Source organism: Rhineura floridana, chromosome 1 (genome assembly GCF_030035675.1).
Source record: "Rhineura floridana isolate rRhiFlo1 chromosome 1, rRhiFlo1.hap2, whole genome shotgun sequence".
Taxonomy (NCBI): domain Eukaryota; kingdom Metazoa; phylum Chordata; class Lepidosauria; order Squamata; family Rhineuridae; genus Rhineura; species Rhineura floridana.
The window spans coordinates 188,059,101-188,080,577 of NC_084480.1; the positions used below are offsets into that span (position 1 = coordinate 188,059,101).

General features: G+C 44.2%; 1 protein-coding gene across 5 annotated transcripts in view; it reads right to left on the reverse strand.

Annotated features, from left to right (window-relative positions):
• Window positions 1-346: 346 nt before the first annotated feature.
• The window catches only part of DNAH5 (dynein axonemal heavy chain 5), a 196,844-nt gene continuing 175,713 nt past the window's right edge, over window positions 347-21,477 (reverse strand). For all 5 annotated transcript variants that reach the window (XM_061589366.1, XM_061589341.1, XM_061589331.1 and 2 more), the window contains 5 exons: window positions 20,300-20,515; window positions 19,760-19,972; window positions 18,412-18,564; window positions 15,798-16,029; window positions 347-2,108 (listed from right to left, as the gene is read on the reverse strand). In XM_061589366.1, the coding sequence (XP_061445350.1) occupies window positions 1,957-2,108; window positions 15,798-16,029; window positions 18,412-18,564; window positions 19,760-19,972; window positions 20,300-20,515 (966 nt within the window). In that variant the 3' untranslated portion in view covers window positions 347-1,956. The remainder of the gene's footprint in view (window positions 2,109-15,797; window positions 16,030-18,411; window positions 18,565-19,759; window positions 19,973-20,299; window positions 20,516-21,477) is intronic.

The following is a 21,477-nucleotide window of genomic DNA, read 5'->3' on the forward strand; positions in this document are numbered from 1 at the left end:
GGCAGCATTGCTCAATGGCCTTCACAATACCAAGCATTACTGCCAGCTCCTGAGAGGGAGAAGGGTGAGGTGCTGGGAGCCCAGAGCAGTGTGGGCACAGAAGCAGGAGTGTCGGATTAATTCTATCATAGCTGTGTGCACTCCCTACTCTGCCTGTGCCACCTGCTACTGCTTCATTGTCACTGTCTTTAAAGATCACGATTACAATAAAAGAGCCATGTATTCTTCACCCTTCACCTCCGAAAATGTAAGCTCCATGCGAAGATAACCCAGTAATGCACTCTGAATCAATTAGGCACATTTTCATGAATTGTTTTACAATATTTATTCTTGTTCAAAGATTCAAATCATTAAAGAATTTTGGTATGGGGAAATAGCTAGAGCAAGAGAGTCAAATTTTATAGGTTTTTGTATGAAGAAGGACATGGAACAGTTGCGATGGGAGACAGAAGACTGGAGGGCAGTGAAACATGACTTATGAGCCCTGCCCTGTCTCAGTTTGGCATCTGGTCATTAGGACAATATCCATGCATTTCAAAGTTTTACTCTATATAGGAAGGTGTCTTATACATATTGGTCTCTCTAGCCAATATTATCTGTTGACTGGTAGAAGCTCTCCAAAGTCTCAGGCAGAGGCTTTTCCCAGTCCTGCTATCCAATATTGTTGTTAACTGGAAGTGTCAGGGATTGAACCTAGAAACATGCATGCAAATCATATACTGTACCACGGAAAACATAAGAGCTAGTCACTTGGGTTTGAAAAAACAGAGTTCAGGGTGATCAGGTATTTGATTCTGCATTGATATGGAAAAACCACAGACAAGAAGCATATACATAATTGTTTTGGATGTTGGTGCTTATTTTAAAAAAATGCACATTTATTTTAATGGGTTTTAGGCCAAGCACAGACTGCTTATATACATGAAAGTTTTTTTAATATAATCAAAACATATTTGTGATTTAAACTTTCCTTTCATTGACCTTGGGCCAGGCTCCTTTAAAACAAATTCTAGACTCTCATCCAGTAGCTTACAACTGAGAAATAGGATTTGACAAGAAGTGTGACAAAGCAAAATTGGTTGGCATGATCTACATTTCTCTTCAGCTGCCTCCAAACATGAAATGTTAACTACACTAGTGAGAAAGGTTTGAAAAGGACAGGAATGATAAAAAGGAAAGGTATGAAAATAAAACAACACAGAAAGAAATGGTGGTGAAGTCCCCCCCCCCCAATTTTGGAACCTTCAGTAATTCTGGCATAACATTCCAGAACTTTGCTTACGGACTCCATTCACTATAATTCTGTCAAGTAGAGTGGGTATAAACCAGATACTGATTTTGCATACTTACTCCCAGTGATTGATTTCAAAAAGGACTTCAGCTCACACAGCTGTTTCTGAATTGCAGCCAATGAATATCAAGTGTCCCAGAAAGGCAGCAAAACCTATGTTACTTGAAGAAATATTGCAAACCTGCCTTGACAATGCTGGCAGTTTGCTTTAAACTGTGGGGAGGGGACCCACATTTTATGTGGAAGGTGGCACTCTAATTTTTTGCTCTATAGAAATTGCCAAATATTTGTCACACTAGGAGATCACAGTGACATAACTTCTCCTTGTCTATACTAAGTCACTTAACCTAATGTTTAACAGCATACTTCAGTGACAAAAAAAATCCTCAAGAGATGAATGAGAGAATGTGTTCTGTGAGCTCTCTTTTTCCTGAAAATTTGGCTTCTCCATACTGTTAGCCCATTAACCTTTGAAAGAAAGTCAAGAATAATAGAGCAACACTCTGATATTATTTTAAAAGAACCAGAAAGTAACCCTGTGACCAATCACCTAACTAGTTCCTTATGATGTGGCTGTTCAAGTGAAGTATATGAAGAAAAACACTCTTTTCTAAAACTTTGGTGGGGGGACAACACTTTAAAAACATGCAGGTGCTCTCTTAACATTACTTGACATCACACAGTAGGGCAACTCCACGCAAGATCCAATGCTCAGGTGGTTGGGTTGTCCGTAGGTCAACTGCAGCGATATAATTCAGATCTGTCCGCACTGGTTTTTTGTAGATTGGACACGAGTACAGGCGTGGATCTGTTGAGGCTAGGGAGATGAAAAAAGAAAATACCCCATTGTCATAGGGCTAGGAACAAACCGAACATCTTATTGGAGAACTCATATGAAATTAAAATTGGTGTTATATCTGGAAATTTCATCTTAAATGAAAATTTGGTCATGTAATGTAGTAACAAGAATGTTGGCCTTAGATATTTCAAACTTTAAAATCAAATCCTAGCTCAGCTGAAATCCTACCAAGGTGTTCTTTCATCGCACATGATTACAATCACACAAGAGAGAGTCGGAGCAAATTGGCATGCTTTACCCTCTGGCGCATATCACTGTCCCTGTATTTATAGCCCTCTACAAACTGAAGGGCATTAAGCGGGGAGCCTCCTGTAGTCATGGGGGGCTCAACCACCTATATATATATATACACACACACCCCAGATTTAGAATCTGAGAAAATCAGGGTTTAAAATGCACAGAGAGCCCCCCCACAGGAAGAAAAACCTCTCGACTAAACCCAGTTGACCTCCACAAACTGTAGAGCAATAAGAAATGACAACAATGGATGGGGGAGTGGACAGGGCTAGCGTCCTCATCCCCCTCATGTGTTTTTCTTAATGCTTAATGGTAACACCTGAAGAGGGCTAATGCTAACAGTATTATGCTGGGATGGATGCATTCTGTGAGTAGCATTAACTCCTCCTTCTAGGTCCAGTAGGCAGGGCTTCAAAGTCTTACATCTCCTCTACTAGGGGGAGGAGTCATCCCACTTTCCAGAATTTTTCCCTGCCTGGGGCAGTTGAGTCATGGCTTTCTGCTTTTCCTCAGAACTCCCTTCTTTATCAGATTTTCCCAGTTCATGAGTGTTTTGTCTCTATCTTATTAATTCCTTTTTCTTCTCTTCCCTTTAAAAAAAATCCTCTGTTTCCCCTTTCCCTCTCTAGCTCCTCTCTTCATTTGTCTGGGATATTGAGTGGGGTGGTGGATTTGTGCATTTGAGAAGATGACTTAGAGACAAGTCTACCTTTTCTCTGGTTGCAAGGCTCCCTCGGTTTGCAGTTCCCACTCTGTTTTTCAGCTAGAGCTTGTGCCCTGATCTTGGCTCCAGGGCTCTGTGTTTACCGGTTCCTTCACCGTACTCTGTTCTATGTTGGGACCGGGCGCCCCATATTCCTTCCTTGCCCCTGGCTAATTAAAAAATTTATATGGTTGGTTCTGATTGAGGGGCATTTAACTTGGCATTTATCTTGGCATTAGTGACTTGCTTGCAGGGGAGACTTCTTCTGAGGGAGTCCGGTTCTGGGGGGGCTTTTTCTGCATATCAGCAATGTGGCTACACTTCCCTGGTCCCGCCTTTTCACGTGGCTGGATTTTGGAATGGTGACTGTGGTGGAGCTTCTTCCCATGCTTGGGCGTGCATGTCAGGAACCTGCCAATTTGGAAGCCACCTGGTCTGTCAGGGGCTTAGCTGTCTGACTAGGGCTGTCTTTTTTGTCGTGGTTTGGTCCAATAGTCCCCCTTTTTAGTAATATAGTGATTATTGGCCGGCATGCCTGTCACTGGAGCTGCTTCTCCCCCGCTTTCAGCTAATGGTGGCGTGGGGGTGACATTTCTGACTCTGCTGCTTCAGTCACCTCGAGGGTTGCCTGAGATTCCCTGCACCAGTTGTCCCCCTCCCCTGGAGCCAACAGCAGCAGGGCCTAGTGGTGTTCTTTCCTCTGGGGGATCTCTTCTGTCCCTCCAAAGGAGAGTTTCCCAAGTTCTTATCCTGGATTAAAGGTTACATTGACGAGAAAATGGGGAGTAAGACTCATAGAGCCAAATATAAAAAGAAGCACAAGCGGGCTTCTGGGCAACATAGCAGGGGAAGACCCTGGGGATCTCACAGTGCCTCCAGCCCCCCAAATTCTTCTCCTGTTGCTGGCAACTGTCACTCCAGAAAGAGGGGAGGTAGAGTGCTTTCCTGATACTCCCAACTGCACCACTTGCAATGGTCTCACATGGCTCTTCCATGGTCAGCTTGATGAGGGATTCTCCGAAGACACAGGTGACTCCTTCTATTTCCTCTCTCCTGGCAACCACACCAGGTCCTTCCTTGGTGGTGGTCATTGCTGTGGTCTCCACTCTACCTGACCTGTCTGATTATGAGCCTCAATTGTGTAAAAAAAAGGAGAGGAGGAGGCTGAATTGTCAGAGGCAGAGGCTGAGGTAGTGTTCAAACAGAATAGGTTGTTCTCCACTGATCTTTTCTGCCCTCTTCTGATTAAGCGTTGTAGAATCCTCCAAATGCCTGAGAATTCGGGGGGGGGGGTAATCTACTGCCTCCGAGCTCTCTGGGGCTAGAAAGGCCATCCCTTCTGCTAAAACCTGCCACCATCCCTCTTCATGAGGAATTCAACAGGGTGTGGAAGGCACAGTGGGTGCAGCCTAACAGGTCAAAGACTGAATCTAAAACTGAATTGTCATTGCCACTGAAGGGGAAAGTGGTCCTAAGGACCCATGTGATAAGAGGGTGGAGATGCAATGGCCTTCAAAGTGGCAGCTGCCTCCTCTCCCTTCTTCAGAGCAGCTTGGCTTTGAGCTGTGGAGCTGTTACACAAAGACTGCTGTAAACAGCCCAGAGAGCTTCTGCTATGGGGCGGTATACAAGTGCAATAAATAAATAAATAAATAAATAAATAAATATGCCCAAGTCAATTAAGGATGGCCTTAAGCATTGGCTACTGATGCTTCTCTCAATGCCTTCCAGTTTGGTGCTTGGTCGATGTGGCTACTGCCGTGGCAATGCACCATATCTGGCTTCACCAACGGGCAGTGGATTCTATTGCCCAGAGCAAACTCCTCAATCTGCCCTTCACAGATGAGCACCTTTTTAGGGAAAAATTGGAGGCTTACTGAGTGGAAACCAGGGATAAGAAGAAGGCACTTCCCCAGCACCCCCAAGGAGGGCTGTAAGAGGCCTCAACCTCAACAACAGCAGTTTCGCTCCTTTCGCCCTTTTCAAAGGGGCTGTGGTTTTGACCTAGATGGGGACGTCAGGACAGAGGAGGTGGACGTGGCTTCCAGAGGGCTGACCCCAGTTTAGATCTCCTCATTTTCCAAGGGGATCATATAAAGGTATCTCCTGACACTCTTGTGTATCAGAAGGTTCATAAGGTGGGGCCCCAGCTCCTCTCCTTTGCCAGCCAGAGATCACCTCCAACAGGTAGGTGAGGGAGACAGAGCTCTGAGCTACTCCACTGAATTTGATCAGCTTCCCTGAGAAGCTTTTGTCCCCACACCAAGATCCAGATGTCCTCTCAAGCATCAGAAATTTCAGATGGCCATCAGACATCTTCTCAAGGTAGAAGCAATACAGCTGGTCCATCCATCGCAGCTGAAATCAGGGATTTACTCAGGTTTTTTTATTAATGCCCAAGAGGTGTTTGGGCCATATTAGATCTAAAATGGCTGAACATGTGAGTCTCCAGGAAACACTTAAAGATGGAGACCCTCATCCACGGTAGCAGCACTAACGAAGGGAGACTGGATGACCTCAGCTGATCTCTTGGAGGTTTATCTCCACATCCCGATTTTGCCCCGCCCAATGGCACTTTCTGACGTTCTGCTATGCCAATCAGCACTTCCATTGCCCTTTGGTATCTCCTCAGAACTGAGGGTCTTCACCAAGATACTGGTGGCTGTGGTGGCATATCTGCATACTCAGGGAGTGTTATACACCCATATCTCGATGACACTCTGATAAGAGGAACGAGACAAAGAACGATCCAAGAATGTCCTCAACGGCAGAACAGGCGGAGGATAACAATGTGTATGTTTCAACGGCTGTGAAGGCGGATGAAGGCTGCAGCAGATAAAAGACTTCCAATCGTCATGGTACCCATGCCATTGGATCAAAGTCTTTTTCTGTCAAGACTGTGTGTTGATCGTCATGCGCTGATCTCCCCACATAAAACAAATTCACGCACAGGCGTCTTCCAACCAAATTATCTTGGAAGGCAATCTTACTCGGCCACGAGTGGTCTCCAACCAACCAGGATGGCCTGTGAGTTGGCTACCCAGAACACCCTCTCTTACCTTCTCTTGCCTGCAGAGGCTGGGATGGGTGATCCGGAAAGGGTAATCAAGATTTGGAGGTCCTTGAAGAGGGTGATCAGTTGGTCCTGGCACAGCTTCACAGCCTGATGGTCTGTCTTCAATGTCATTCCTTGGTCCAGATTCCATTCCAGGAAACTTTTTCAGCTTCTTTGTCCTTTCCAGGATGACATTGCACAGAGGAGGTAAAGGAGACTGATCATCCCGGATGCTTTGCATCGAGGGCTTAAATGGTGACTGGCCTCTCATAGGTGGGAGACAGGAATGGATCTGGAGATTTCTGGACAGTCCTCACAACAGATGCAAATCTTTTGGGTTGGGGGGCCACTGGAAGATTGGGCAGTCCGTGATTTGAGTCATGGCCTCCTACGGAAGCTCAGTTGAGCCTCAAGTGGATGGGTTGGCCCAAGATGGACCTGTTTGCTAAACGAGAGAACATGCAGGTTCTGGTCTTCATATCCTGCAGGAACCATCAATTAGTATGGGTCACAGATGCCTTACAAACGGTCTGGCCTCCTCAGCTTCTGTATGCTTTTCTGCCCTTTGAGCTACTTCAACACACAATCCAGAAAATCTGATCTCTCAAAGCAAAGGTGATCCTGATAGCCCCCTTTTGGCCAAGGAGACTCAATATCTCGGTTCAGGAACCTTAGAAACTGCCTCTGCATCAAGACCTTCTGGATTCAGGGTCCCCTGGTCTATCCTCAGCTGGATCTATTCCACCTGACTGCTTGAAAGCTGAGCAGATCTGGTTAAGCCAGCAGAGGTCACCAGAGCGGTGCTTCAGACTCTGTTGTCTTCCAGGAGGGCCTCTACCAATAGGATCTACAAAATCATGTGGAAGGCTTTCCTCACCTTGTGTTCCAGTTCTGGGGCTGATCTAGCAGGTGGTGATATCCATGTGGTGTTGCAGTTTCTTCAGGCTGGTGTAGATAGGGGTCTCAGTGCTAACACCATTAAGCATCAAGCTTCTGTGCTCAGTAGCGTCCTTTCGTTCTCCAGTGCTGAGTCCATATCCTCTCACCCTCTATGCAAGAGGTTTATCAAGGGAGGACTGTTGATCTCCCCTCAGGTGATTCACAGGTTCCCCACCTGGAAACTTTCCTGGGCCTTATCAGCTCTAACTGGTTTCTCCTTTGAACCAATGGCTACTAGTTTGTTGGAATTACTAACTGTGAAGATGTTCTTGGTGGCTATTACTTCAGCTAGACTGGTCTCAGAATTGGGGATGCATTCCTCATCCTCTCAGATCTGTATTTTTCACAGAGACAAGATAGGGTTAAGACCTAATCCTGCTTTCATACTCAGAGTGAATTCTGCATTCTATAGGTCCAAGAAGGTGGTCCTCCTCTCCTTCTGCCCAAATCCTTCAAGTGATCAGGAGCGCAGATGGCACCATTTGGATGTCAGACGGGCTCTGCATTTCTACCTAGACAGGACCCTGAAACTGAGAAAAGATACCCTTTTTGTGGCATTGGCAGGCCCTTCTGAGGGTCAAAAGGTCTCAACCTCATCCATTTCGTAGTGGCTGAGGCAAGCCACTGCACAAACTTATATTGCATTGGACAGGGAGCACCCCAAAAGGGTGACTGCCCATTTCCTCAGAGATGGAGAAGCTTTAACTGCATTCAAGGGAAACTTCCCAATTCTAGACACCTGCAAGGCTTCACCTCACACCTTTATAAGACACTACAAAATAGATTCATTTGAATCTTCAGATGCAGCATTTGGCAGGAAGGTGCTGAGGACATAGTAAGGAAACAGAGGAATCCCACCCTGTAATAACAGCATACTGCTCTGGTATATCCTACTCACAGAATGCATCCCAGCATAATCAGGCAAAATTGGTACTTACAGTGAATTAGAGTTTGCTGATTATGCTGGGATGCATTCTCCCCTTCCTTACTTTTCCTCTGCTGATCTGGGTGTTTCTATTTGGTCAGTGGTGAGGCTGAGGTTTTAGGGCTGCAGCCTTTGCCTGACATACCAAATGGCAGACTGAGTGGTCTGGAATCTGCTTACTCTCCATCTTTCTATGCTGTCACTTTTGCTGTGCTGTTATGGTACCGCATTATTGTTGAAGCGCTCAATAAGCTGGAAACTGAAACTACGGGGGTGAGGAGTTGTTCTGCTCTGTCAGCATCCTGTTTCTGGAGAGTGTGATAAATCCTCCCCCTGGAAGAGGAGATGCAAGACTTTGAAGCCCTGCCCACTGGAGCTAGAGAGAGGAGAAATCCTACTCACAGAATGCATCCCAGCATAATCAGCAAACTCCAATTCGCGGTAAGTATCAATTTCTGTTTTTAATATGCTGTGATTAATCTTACTTTATCTAGCCTTCACATGTTACACACAAACGTGTATAGTGAAGGTGGTGCAGTTTTGACACAAATCCCTTCCAATATGGTATTAAATTCTTCTCAATGAATACGCAGTAAAGCCGATATTACACATACCTCATTTCAGTGGGTTTTGCTATACCCAACTCTACCTAGGGTAAGGTTGTTGGTCTATGACTGCAGTTTCCTTCCCAAAGTGTACTAAGAACGTTAGAAATAAGGACACATACTAAACCCTTTACGACTGGGACACAGAGCACTTCCAGATAACCTGTTTATTGAGAATTCTTCCTGATTTGTTTGAGATTAGATGACAGTGACTGTTTCATTCATTCTGATTTGTTTGTGGAGAAGTTAGATGACATTTCATCAAAGTAAGTGTTATCCCATACTTTCCTGTGCATTTTCCCTTACTTTTTGATTGCAAAACGTTGGAGGGGGGAATGGGACTGTTGTGCAAGAGCTCCCAATTAACTATGATTGTACAACTTGAATGTGCCAGTATGAGTTGAATGCTATTCAAACATAGCAACTGTCTGGGAGCAACCTGAGAATGCAAGACCCAGGAACTCAAAAACTTATGTTGACTGGGGCAACTTTATCTATATGTCCACAATGTTACCAAGTACATACAAAACTTTCTCCCAAATGGCTGCTGTTCACTCTTATGAGAAAAAGATTAAATGCTGCACTTAGGAACTTGGCTGTGATGGGGGCAAAACCCACCCCCTGCTTCTGACAATGGATGCCCCATTCTTCATTGAGAGGGAGCCCACAAGGGGGCCCTGCATATACAAACCTTCACTTATACCTGCAAGTCATACGCGACAGTCATTTTGCTCACTTACCACTAATGAGGAGGTTTTCAATTAAGTGAACAACCTTAGCCATAGAGCTGAGTGTGCTAAAAAATAAAAAATAAAGTAGGAAAACTGGCCACAAGACCTTGCCCTTCACAGCTTTTACATTTATTTCATTTGGGATTTTATTTCTTAAAAAAAAGACTGCTTTTAGGCAAACAGCACAGACTGAATTCTACAAAGCAGAACAGCCTGGGCTTTGGGTGTCCATCTCTCCAGCCCACAATCCATGTTGACAGCTGCTTCCCTCCTACATGCACCCCAGAGGTCTTTCTCTTCACTTCTAAAGTTGCTCTTTCAATCTTTTGACTGGTTTGCTGAAGCAGATCCAGATCTACATTTAGCTGTCAACCCTAGCACCAACCGACTTGGTTACAACTTGTAGCCTCTCCACCCCTTGCTGAAAACCTTGTATTCTTACAGCAGTGAAAAGTTTATTTTAAGCCGATTGCCATTTCTTTTCTTCTTAAAAAATCCCTTAAATAATCTAAGCTGTGAAAGAATACAAAATAGTCCCCTTCCCCTTTCTGATCTGTTGATTTTCCTTTACTGCATTAACAAGATTTTTATTCTTTACCTCTTTTTCCTAGGGGTCATTATGGCTTATAAAGCAGATCTAGCCTCCCACAAATTAGATGTATAAATGCATGTTTATTAGCTATTTCCTGTGTATTGGCCAATACACCAAGTGGTGGCCAGGAGCCACCTACCATCTGGCAGAAGAGGAAAGAGCAACAGCTTCCTTGGACCATGTGTCACTTGGCCCTTCTCCTTCCAGCCCAGGGAGTGCCAGCAGCCAAGCCCACCCTGCAGCTGGCAAGAGGAGAGAGAAGAGACAGTGAGGTACTTCTGCTGGCCTGCTGAGACCAAGAATCTTTTTGTACTTCTGCTCACACCAAGTCTACTTCTCCTGCCAGTTGCCTTTGGTTTTAAAACTAAAAAAGGAAACGAAGGGAAAATATAATTAAATGTAAGTACCCTAGGACAGAGTGAGGAGAACATAGATCAGGGCTCTACTGATAGATACCTGGGTGATTTACAGTAGAATGGCAAGGGTTGTTTAACAATGGCAACAACAAATAGACATTTGTCTTCCTTTAAACTAGGGTGCTGAATGGAAGAAAACTTGGGTAAAACATGAGTGGACTATTTTTTATTTTAAAATATTTCTAGCCCGCTCTATTTTAACCAGAAACTCAGAGCGGCGGATAGCAGCAGTAGAATAAAAACTATACAATACACCCAATACATACAATCAACAAGTTAAAAAACATACAAAAAATTTATGCTACTATTGTAATTTGTTAAAATTCCTATTCTACGTTTAGTTTAAACGCCGTCTGGAAAAGGAGTGTCTTAACCTGGCGGCGGAATGCCAAAAGCGAAGGGGCCAACCGTACCTCTACTGGTAAAGCATTCCAGAGTCTGGGAGCGATGACAGAGAACACCCTATCTCTAGTTCTTGATAAATGAGCTTGTGAAGCTGAAGGAATCACAAGAAGCATATCCTCAGAGGACCTCAATGTACGGGAGGGTTCATAACAAGACAACCGGACAGACAAATAGGCAGGGCCCAAGCCGTGTAGGGCTTTAAAGGTTAACACCAGCACTTTGAATTGAGTCCGGAAACACAGTGGCAGCCAGTGGAGTTGCTGTAACAGGGGGGTAGTATGTGCTCGAGGGCCTGCCCCGGTCAGCATTCTCACTGCTGCTCATTGAACCAGTTTAAGTTTCCGAACTGTCTTCAATGGCAGCCCCACATAGAGTGCATTGCAGTAATCAAGCCGGGATGTAACTAGGGCATGAGTTACCCTCGTCAGATCGGACATCTCTAGAAACGGGCGCAGTTGGCGAACCAGTCTTAGCTGGGCAAAACCGCTCCTGGACACTGCAGAGACCTGGGCTTCCAGGTTCAAGGCCGAGTCCAGAAGCACCCCCAAACTTTGAACCTGCGTCTTTAGGGGGAGTGTAACCCCGTCCAATACAGGTAGATTCCCTATTTCCAGATTTGTCCCACGGCTGACGTAGAGCATTTCTGTCTTGTCTGGATTTAATTTCAACTTGTTCTTCTTCATCCAATCCATCACTGCGGACAGGCACTGGTTCAAGGGTTGGACGGCTTCCTTGGCATCAGGAGGAAAGGAGAAATAAAGCTGGGTGTCATCTGCATATTGATGATATTGAACTCCAAACCTCCGGATGACTTCACCCAGCGGCTTCATATAGATATTGAATAACAAAGGAGAAAGGACAGAGCCCTGTGGCACCCCACAAGTCAGGGGCCAAGGGGCTGAACAAGAGTCTCCAGATATTACCTTCTGGGTCCAACCCTCCAGGAAAGAGTGGAGCCAACACAAGACAGTGCCCCCTAGCCCCATCCTGGTTAGGCGGTCCAGGAGGATACTATGGTCGATAGTATCGAAGGCCGCTGAGAGATCTAGAAGAATTAACAGAGACACACTCCCCCTGTCTAGTTCCCTACGAAGGTAATCCACCAAGGCGACCAAAGCCGTCTCAGTCCCATGGCCAGGCCTGAAACCAGATTGAAGTGGGTCGAGATAATCTGTTTCCACTAGGAAATGTTGCAATTGGATGGTCACCACCCGCTCTATTATTTTACTAAGAAAAGGTAGACTGGAAACTGGTCGATAATTACTCAAACACAGTGAGTCTAGGGAGGGTTTTTTTAGTAATGGTCGTACAAGTGCCTCCTTTAAGCAACTTGGAAGAGAGCCTTGGTGGAGGGAGGCATTAACCACCCCACATACCCATGTGGTCAGTCCTCCTCTAGCTTGTTTCAAGATCAAGGAGGGACAAGGGTCAAGTGGACAGGTGGTAGGCCTCATTCCTCCAAGAAGCTTATCTATATCTCCAGGTTGAACAAGTTGAAAAGAATCCATCTTAAAAGGACAGACAGAGGCCAGAGGTACATCCTTAGGGACTGCATCAATATTGGCGTCCAAGTCGGAACGGATCTGATCGACTTTATTCGCAAAATAAGTAGCAAATTCCTGACAACGAGTTGAAGAGAGATCTTCTGTAATTTCAGAATGATCAGAATTAAGCAGGCCTTTGACTACTCAGAAAAGTTCTGCTGGCTGATTGATGGCTGAAGAAATAGAAGCCGCAAAAAAAGCCTTTTGCACAGTTCGTCTTGTGGCTGAGTAAATTCTGGAAAATATTTTAACCAGGAGTCAGTCAGATTCGCTGCGAGTTTTCTGCCAACGTCGCTCTAGACCCCTACGAGTGCGTTTCATCACCAACAGATCATTAGAAAACCATGGGACTGATTTTATCCTAGCACGCGTACGGGGACGCTCAAGAGCGATTGTGTCTATAGCCCTGGTCATTGAACTATTCCAAAGAGTGACCAGAGCTTCGACAAAATCGTTTACTTGAAGGACAGGGAATTCCCCAAGAGCTGTCAGGAATCCACCCGGATCCATTAATCTCTTAGGGCGGACCATCCTAATAGGCCCCTTCTCCAAGCGGAGAGTATGAGTCGCAGTTAGCCGAAAACTGATTAGGTAATGGTCCGTCCATGACAGGGGAGTTATGGAAAGATCCATCACTCCTGGATCATCCTCCTCCCGTCCCACGTAAAAAACAAGGTCGAGGGTATGACCTGCTCTATGGGTGGGGCCAGATATTAATTGAGATAGCCCCATAGTTGTCAAAGCAGCCATGAAATCATGGGCTTCTCCATAGAGTGAGGATTCCGCATGGACATTGAAGTCACCCAGAACCAACAGTCTGGGAGACTCCAGCAACAGCCCCGAAACTAACCCAGAGAGTCCGGGTAAGGAAACTGTTGGACAGCGAGGGGGGCGATATACCAGCAGGATCCCCAAACTATCTCGTCCATAAAGCTTTAGGTACAAACACTCGAACCCGGTAAATTGCGGGAGAGGACACCTTGTCATAGAGATGGAATCACGGTAGACCACTGCGACTCCACCTCCCCGTCCCCCGGGTCTAGCCTGCTGCTGTACACAGAAACCTGGTGGACAGAGATCAGTGAGATTGACCCCACCAGAATCGTCCAACCAGGTCTCTGTAATACACATCATGTCGGCACGATCATCCAGGATAAGATCCTGAATGATCGATGTTTTTTCATTCACCTACCTGGCATTAACTAGCAGGACTAGTAACCCAGGGGAATTGACCTCCAAGTATACCTATCTATTTGGCCGAGGGAGTCAAGTAGAGATAGATAGCCAACGATGATGTTGCTTCCTCTTAAGGTGACATGAGACTTCCTGCGTATTGTATCTTCCCTTCCCGAGTAAAGTTGTTATGGATTCTCCAGAGCTAAGATCCCCTGGGGACTTTGGCAAAATAATATTGGTATTCTCTAACATCGCTCTGGATAAAAAAGATAGGGTAACTGACTGGCTGGAGTGACATCAAGGTGAATCAGATTCCTCCTGGTGTGCTAAAGCCACAGTGTGTAAATTGTAGTGAGTAGTAGTCAATTTTGATAAAGTTGGTAGAGCAACAGTTGGCAAGACTTCTGTCATCAAAATTTTATGGGGGGGGGTCTGATTCTACATCCAGAACAGGTCTAACCGATAACCTCTTGCTCTGCAAAGATTCTAAAAGTTTTTGTAGGTTGTTAATAATGTCTTGTTGGATAACATCAGAAAAGTTGGTGAAATTGGATAACAGCTCATCTGCTTCATCACAAGGAGGAATATATACTTTATCCTCATAATCTCCCTGGATTAAGGACTGTACTGACCGCTGCGATAATTGAGATAATTGAGCTGAGGTACTCATAAGTGAGGGACTAGCAGAACCATTATAACTGTCCAAAACAACAATATCACTGCAAGAGATATTAAGGTGAGTGGGTGCTGTAAAAACAGAATTATCCAAAAGGTGTGTATCCATAACCGATGGTTGGATTTGGGATGTTGAAAAACATTTTTGTGAAAGACCAATGAGCTCTGTTCAGGTCTGGCAATGAAAGCAAATTCCTAGGCTCAGAATGTGCACAGAGGCACCCTGATCAAATTGTCTTTTGCTCCTAGCTCTGACTGGTAGATCTTGGGCTTCTAGAAAAAGCAAAATAGGGCACATGGATTGCAATCTTATCCCCAGCTGCACATATTTAGACCCAGATAATTTAGTTGGGCAATCTGCATGCAGTACTGGTATTGGCAGGATGAAACAGTAGACTAAGTCATCTCAGTGTGTGAGTGAGATAGAAGAGCAAGTGGTTATATACACGAGTGTCATGGTCATGTATGGTGTGATGTTTCTCTTCTGCATTAGTAATTATAAACACAGAACCAGATAATGGCCATTATAATAACTAATCCTCCTGGGGAGGAAAGATGTGGGTCTTGCCAAATCTTTTGCAACAAAATTGAAGGCCAAAGACTTAAGTTGGTTGTGGGTGAGAGTACCCCTAAAGAAGGTATTTGAAATGTAATGAGCTTTATATTTCTGTGCACCTGAATGATTCCTCCCCTCCATTTTTCCTTGTATTTGGGGCTTTGATGTTGTTGATGATGTTGTTGTTGTTGTTAATGTGCCTTTTTATCACAGCAGGCATGTGTTCATAGAAAGGAGGGCATTCTTGAAGATACTGGCATGAATGACTGGCCTTGAACCTGAGACTTGAGTCTCCCCTAACTTTGCCTTTCCTCACAGAACAACTTTGAGTCATTAGACTGAGACCTATCCCAGTCTGTGTCTGTGTTAGAATTGCTTAATATGTTTTTTAATAATGTTTTTGACCCTTTTTTAGTTATTTTTTAAAAACGTTTTTAACCCTGTTTTGTTTTAATGTATTTTAAGATCTGTTTTTATGATGTTTGTTTTTAGTGCTTTCTTTGCCGCTCTGGGCTCCTGCTGGGAGGAAGGGCGGGATACAAATTAAATAAATAATAATAATAAATAATAGTAATAATTCACAGAATCCTGCAGAGGGTTCTTCTGGATTCCTGCAGTTCCAATCTTGGCTTATTATAAATAGTTCCAAGACAGGTTTAAGCCTGAGCAATGTGTTGTGTTATTCCCCATTCTCTCACCCTTCTTAGCACGTTACTAGTTCCTGTGTGACCATGGCCATAAAAGCATGCCTACTGGCATTACTGATGCCAGGAACAGATACTGGTGGATAGAGTTTGCATGCCAGTGGGTGATGCCATATGCAGCAAGGACCATTTTACATTACTGCTTCTTAGTAGGTCATCACTACAGATACAGCTTTTCAGTGGCCTTCATTCAAGAATGACAGCATCTAAACTGTCCTTGGGGGCTAATGTCAGAATCCATTTTCATTTGATTGACAAGACAACTTGATCATGTTGTGAAATCTGACTGAAATAAGACAATGGACAGACATTGCCACAAACGTTGCAGGTAACTACTTAAAAGATCACAATATTCCAATGTATCAATATCAACTTAATACTTACTGTTGTTTTCTGCATATATCCTTATCACAGGCATCAGTTCAAAAAGCACCTTAGGTTTTGATTCTATTAGTTTCATGTTCCTTTTGTCCCATCCTGCTCCTTCTAGATAGAGGCCATATACATAGACACCTTCAGAGGGAGGAGCCATGATGTCATCCTTCATCCACTTGGTGACCTCATTGCACAGAACTACACTGTCAAGTGCCCATCCTTTGTTTGCTCGAGTAATTTCCTGTTCAAAGCAAAAGTTAGCAGTAGGTGAAGGCTGGGAACATGCATTTCAACAGGCAAACAGGCAAAGTCATTACATAACTTCAGAATAAACTATCAATAAGGCCAAGTGCAATCCCTCTTTTTTCCTGAGGCTTACCAAGGTGTTCATCTTCTAATAAATCAATTTCCCCACATTCCTTACAGATACTCAGACATTTTATTACATTTCTATCTGTCTTACATGCTGAGGAAAACTTGACAGTCTCAGAGGGACACTGACACCTGATTATCAGTTCCATTGCCCTGCAAACCAGCAACCAGGCATGTCAAGCCTGATCCAGAAAGCATGTGATGCCCTTTAGCAGAACACAGCAATAAAGAATGGGCTAAACTGAGTATTTCCTGGGAGGATCAAGAATTAATTCAGATTCAGAAAATAGCCTTTTAATTAATCATAATGTAATCAGAAGCCCCCATATCCCTGCAGAAATCACAGGCTCAAGCAATCTCTAAAGGAGGGGTAGGGAAACTGTGCCCCTCCAGCTGTTGTTCGATTCCATCTCCCATCAGCTCCAGCCAGCATGGCTAATGTTTATGGATGGTGGGAGTGTTAGTCCAGCAACATTTAAAGACCACAAGTTCCCAATCTCTGTTGTAGAGCTTGGCAGAGCTGGTGGCTTCTACAGGCAGACGGAGGCTTCTATTCTCATAAGAGTTTGATAAAAGTCTTCTGTCTCCGAAATGTAAGGGTAAAGAGAAAGAAATCGAATTAGAACCTTCCAAACCTGCAAGAGAAATGGGTGGAGGAAGTGGCTAAATTGGTCTGATCCTATCTATGGGCAAGATAGCCAGGCCATCCTTTAAGCATTCCAGGTCCGAATGGGCCATTGCCACCCCAGAGACAAAAACACCAGAGGTATGGCAGAAGGAGGATGGCAGAATCGGTGATAGCCAATTGTGCCTCACAGAAGAGAAGGCTTTAGATTGTTTGCCTTTCCCTGCCCAAGCCATGGACAGGAGGGGGAGGATTAAGAACAGGAGAGAACAACAATTTTTTCTGACCATTTTTCAGGACAAGAAAGGGTGGAGAAGAGCCCCCAGGAGAGACAGAAGAAAAAGAAGACAAAGGTATACACACCTGAGATGGAGGAAAAACAGGTGGGTAGCTGGAAAGCAGTGAAGAGAGGGAGGCAGATACTGCTCCAAGCAAAGACAGGAAACAAAACTGAGGATCAGCAGACAGAGAGGCTCCATAAAGAAAACAAAATGCTGATCGCATCTTTCCTGCCTTCTGAGCAGTAAGAGGAACGAGAAGCCACTTGGACATCCCCTGCAGTCAGAAGCAAGTTTCCTGCCATCTTCTACCTCTGACATTAGGTACCTGAATAGCAGTGTAGTGGCAAATTCAGAAGTACAGGGTCCCCTCATGACAGCCACAACCACATCCCCTCAGAACCACACCCCCTTCTAAGATTCTTCAACCTTCTAAGATTATAAAATAATACTGCCAGGCTTGAATACTGCTTTCTGCTTCTCTATCACTGCAACCATTTGACTGTCCTTTCCCACTGTCACAGATATTGCTTGAATTACTGAATTCAGTGTCTCCTGCTGCTACCAAACTGCTTGATGATGTATATGGGATGCTATCATCAGAATTCACAAGACAGGAATATTCTACTTCCTGCTCATAGCTAGGAAGCAGGTCAATAGCTGCCTCCTTTCAGCTTGCATCCGATGACTGAGTTTGGCTTAGAAACGGAAGTCTCAAAAATGGGATCGAATCCCAACAGTCTACTGGGACTGGAACAGAGTAAACTGTGTCTGAGAGAGACTCTAAGCATGGAATATTGAGTGCTGGCAAAGACAGAGAGTGATCCATTTTAAATTCACTTGTTCAAAATTTTTCTTGGACATTTGTTTTTCTTAATAATGTTATTTGTTATTTAGTTTAATTTTTGTAAATTGTATTGCTTTTATTGATGTATTTTTATACTTGTGTTTATTTTTCTTTGTAAGCCGCCTTGAGGGCCTTTGGCCAAAAGTCGGGGTATAAATAAATTTTAAAAAACATATTGTGGGAGTCAAAGTAAGGTCTGAATCATGCAGGAGCTGCACTGCCTCAAGAGCTACATCCACACCATAGATTTAAAGTGCATGGCTGCCCCCCAAATATCCTGGGAACTGCAGTTTGTTAAGGGTGCTGAGAATTGTAGCTCTGTGAGGGGTAAACTACAGTTCCCTGGATTCTTTGGGGGAAGCAGTGTGCTTTAAGGAGGCAAAATCAACTTTTTGCATGTGCAGAAATTATATTGTGTATTATTCATAACAGATGGTAGGAAACACAGGTGAACAAAAATGAAACATACATGCAAAAATATATATTTTAAAAGTTTTTAACCTGTCTCATTGCAGTTAAAAATCCTTGAGGATTGAAAAATCCTGTCATCCAAAAACAAGTTGGTCGCCCTTCAAAAATCCAACAGTGAAACTGCCGGTTTCTTTCAAGAAGTTCAGTGAACCAAAATCCAAGAGTGCCGGATGCCCAAGATGCCTAGAGAGAGGAATGTTTTGATGATGGAAAGGTCACAGTTCTGTACATATACAGCCATGTCCCAAAAGGTGAGCACATAATTTAGATTCCAAGGCCTAGTTCTCACTAATCCTCTAACAGAGAGATAAGGAACCTGTGAAACTCCAGATGCCATTGGATTACAACTTTCATCAGCCTGTATAGCCAGTATAAGGGGTAATGAGAGTTGTAGTCCATTTCTTTTATAACACGACTCTGCAGACCACAGCATCAAGAGCATAAAGACGGGGGCAGGGGGGAAGAGGCTCACATTATGGAATGCTCCTTGCTTCTGTACACAGAAAACAAGAAGCTAGGAAACAAGGCTAGGCTTGAATCCTTCTCTGTGTACAGAGGAACATTCAGTCATGTGAGACCTCACCTGTAGTCTAAAGTGGTACTCATGCAGCAGCGGACAGCATGGTGGGGCTGCACCTCATCTCCATCTGCTGAGTCACTGCAGCAAAACAAGGCAGAGAGGCGAAGAGGTGCAGCAAGGTTGGCATGCTGCAAATGCATCAGTGGAGACAATCCTGTGCTCCTTCCAGTGCATTTTGCACCACGCCAGCGTCACTGCCACTGAGCTCCTCCCCCTCTCCATTGTGATATGCTGCAGCGACTCAGCCAGAGAGGGATCAGGTGAACATGCTGTCTGCTGCTGGGTACAGCCCAGAAGAAGGCTTACCACCTCCACCAGAACTAGGCCCAAGCATATTTAAAAGATTGTGCTGTTCATGTGATAAGTGCCTTTTTAAAAAACAAAATCCCTGTAGATTCAGGGTGGGGAACTTGCGACTCTGCAGATGTTGTTGGACTCCATCAGCCCCAGCCAGCCTGGCCAATTGTCAGGGTTGACGGGAGCTGCAGTCCAGCAACATCTGGAGGGCTGCAGGTTCCCTCTCCCTGTTACAGACTCTACAGACACTGAACTGATTAGGCGGGAATGCTGTGGGGTAATAATTACCACATCATACATCTCTTTCATGTCATCTAGGAACTTCAGATGTTACCGAAGTGGCATGAGATGCAAAATGAATAGCCTTCAGTTACAAGAATATCAGAATTACATTTCAGAAGTGTGTGTGTTTTGAAACATGTGTTGATAGAATACAGACTATGTAGTCCAGAATACTGATGATCTAACACTGTTTTCCTCAGTGAAGGAAACAGAACCAACCTTCCTCCAGCGTTCAGGAATCCTTGCATCGTACATACAATCTAAAGCATCTCTGAGGTTCTCGCTCATGATGATGGTTCCATCGATGGCAAGTTTAAGATCGGTCAGAGTGTTTCGCACCAGAGCAATAATCCTTTGCATTCTATCGATCTCCTGTCGCAGGAAGATGTTCATAGGCTGGAATGGCCCCATTTGCTGCAGCCTTTCCTTTACCTGACATGAGAGCAGAGAATACATGGGCATAAAGAACCGCAAACTATCAGGCTGCATAAACAGCTAGCATCCTAACTTACAGTATATACATTTCTATAGAGAGGGGAGCAGGGAGGGGCTAACAGGACAGCGCTTCAGATTGGGCACATGAATCAGATTTTTATCCCTCTTTTGAAGCCAAGCCATTTTGCAACTACAATTCATTCCCCAGCACCTGGATTACAGTATTTTTTAAACCAGAGAGAGAGAGGCTTTGTTTCAATTGGACAAGTTTGAAGAGAAATCAAACAGCCAATTTCGTCAGTCATGAGGATTTCATGTACTCACCTCATATGGTACATAGTCTGCAGGAAGCTTCTCCAGCATGTCATCAGCCAGCCTAGCAACCATAGCCTCTCTGGTCTCGCCTCCTCCACTGGAGCTGTCTTTTGGTTGGATGCTGAGGATGGTGTCCAGCACATCTTTGGCAAGTTTGCTCTGGTAAGTAATGTCTGCATTGGGATGCAGCCCAAACACTTCCGGAGTGTCATAAGCAGGCAAACCCTACACAGGTAAACATAAAGAAGGAGCCCAGAAGATTAAGAAGCGTAAACTTTACAAAGGTTGATTAATAAGAACAGGTTTTCAACATTAGCAGAAATTCCCTTTTTTGCTTTCAAACAGAATAGGAAAGGCAACTTCAGACAGAAAAACAAATAAAGCAACAAGAATCAATAAAACCTCACAACATTCATATATTATTGATAGAGGCCTTTGCATTTAAAATGTTTTAGGGAAAGCTGGGGAAATAGCATATTGGGGTACAGAAGAATAATTCAAATAGGTGCAGTTTAAAGATCATGGTAATACTATGTATAATATATATATAGTGCCCACTAATATTATAGCAACACATGAACATTCCAATAAGCTTCTCATGTGGTAGGGTCCCAACAGAATGTAGAAAGTAACCTGATAATGTCTTCCATAAACACTTGGAAGAAACTGTTGCATCGCACAGGAGAATAGGAATATTCAACATTTGCACAGCACCTTTGTGTTCAAAGCACTACACATGCATTACCTCTTTGTAATACTTACCAGAACCCTGCAAGGTATGTCAGTTTTATTTTCCTATTTTCCCTGCCCCCTTATTGCAGAAGGGTGGGGGACTGAGGCTAAGAGAGTAGCTTGCCTAAGGCTACATTATGGAAACATGACAGAGATGAAATTTGAATTGGTGACTTCCTGATTCTTGGCTCAGTCCCTTAGCCACTACACTACACCTGCTCTCTGAAGCTGAGGAAGATGAAGGGAAGTAATGGGAGACTACCAGTGCAGCACAGCTTTATATTTGCCCACCAGAAACAAATTCCACCCACCCCCACATTTTGGCATCCAATCCTTTATATCCAAGAGGCCCTCATGTATGTCCACAGATTTCCAACCTTTAGGAAATATAATTTGCCTACAGGAAGCTTAATTAAAGAACAAGCATACCAGTGAGGTGATCTCATGAAGAAGGG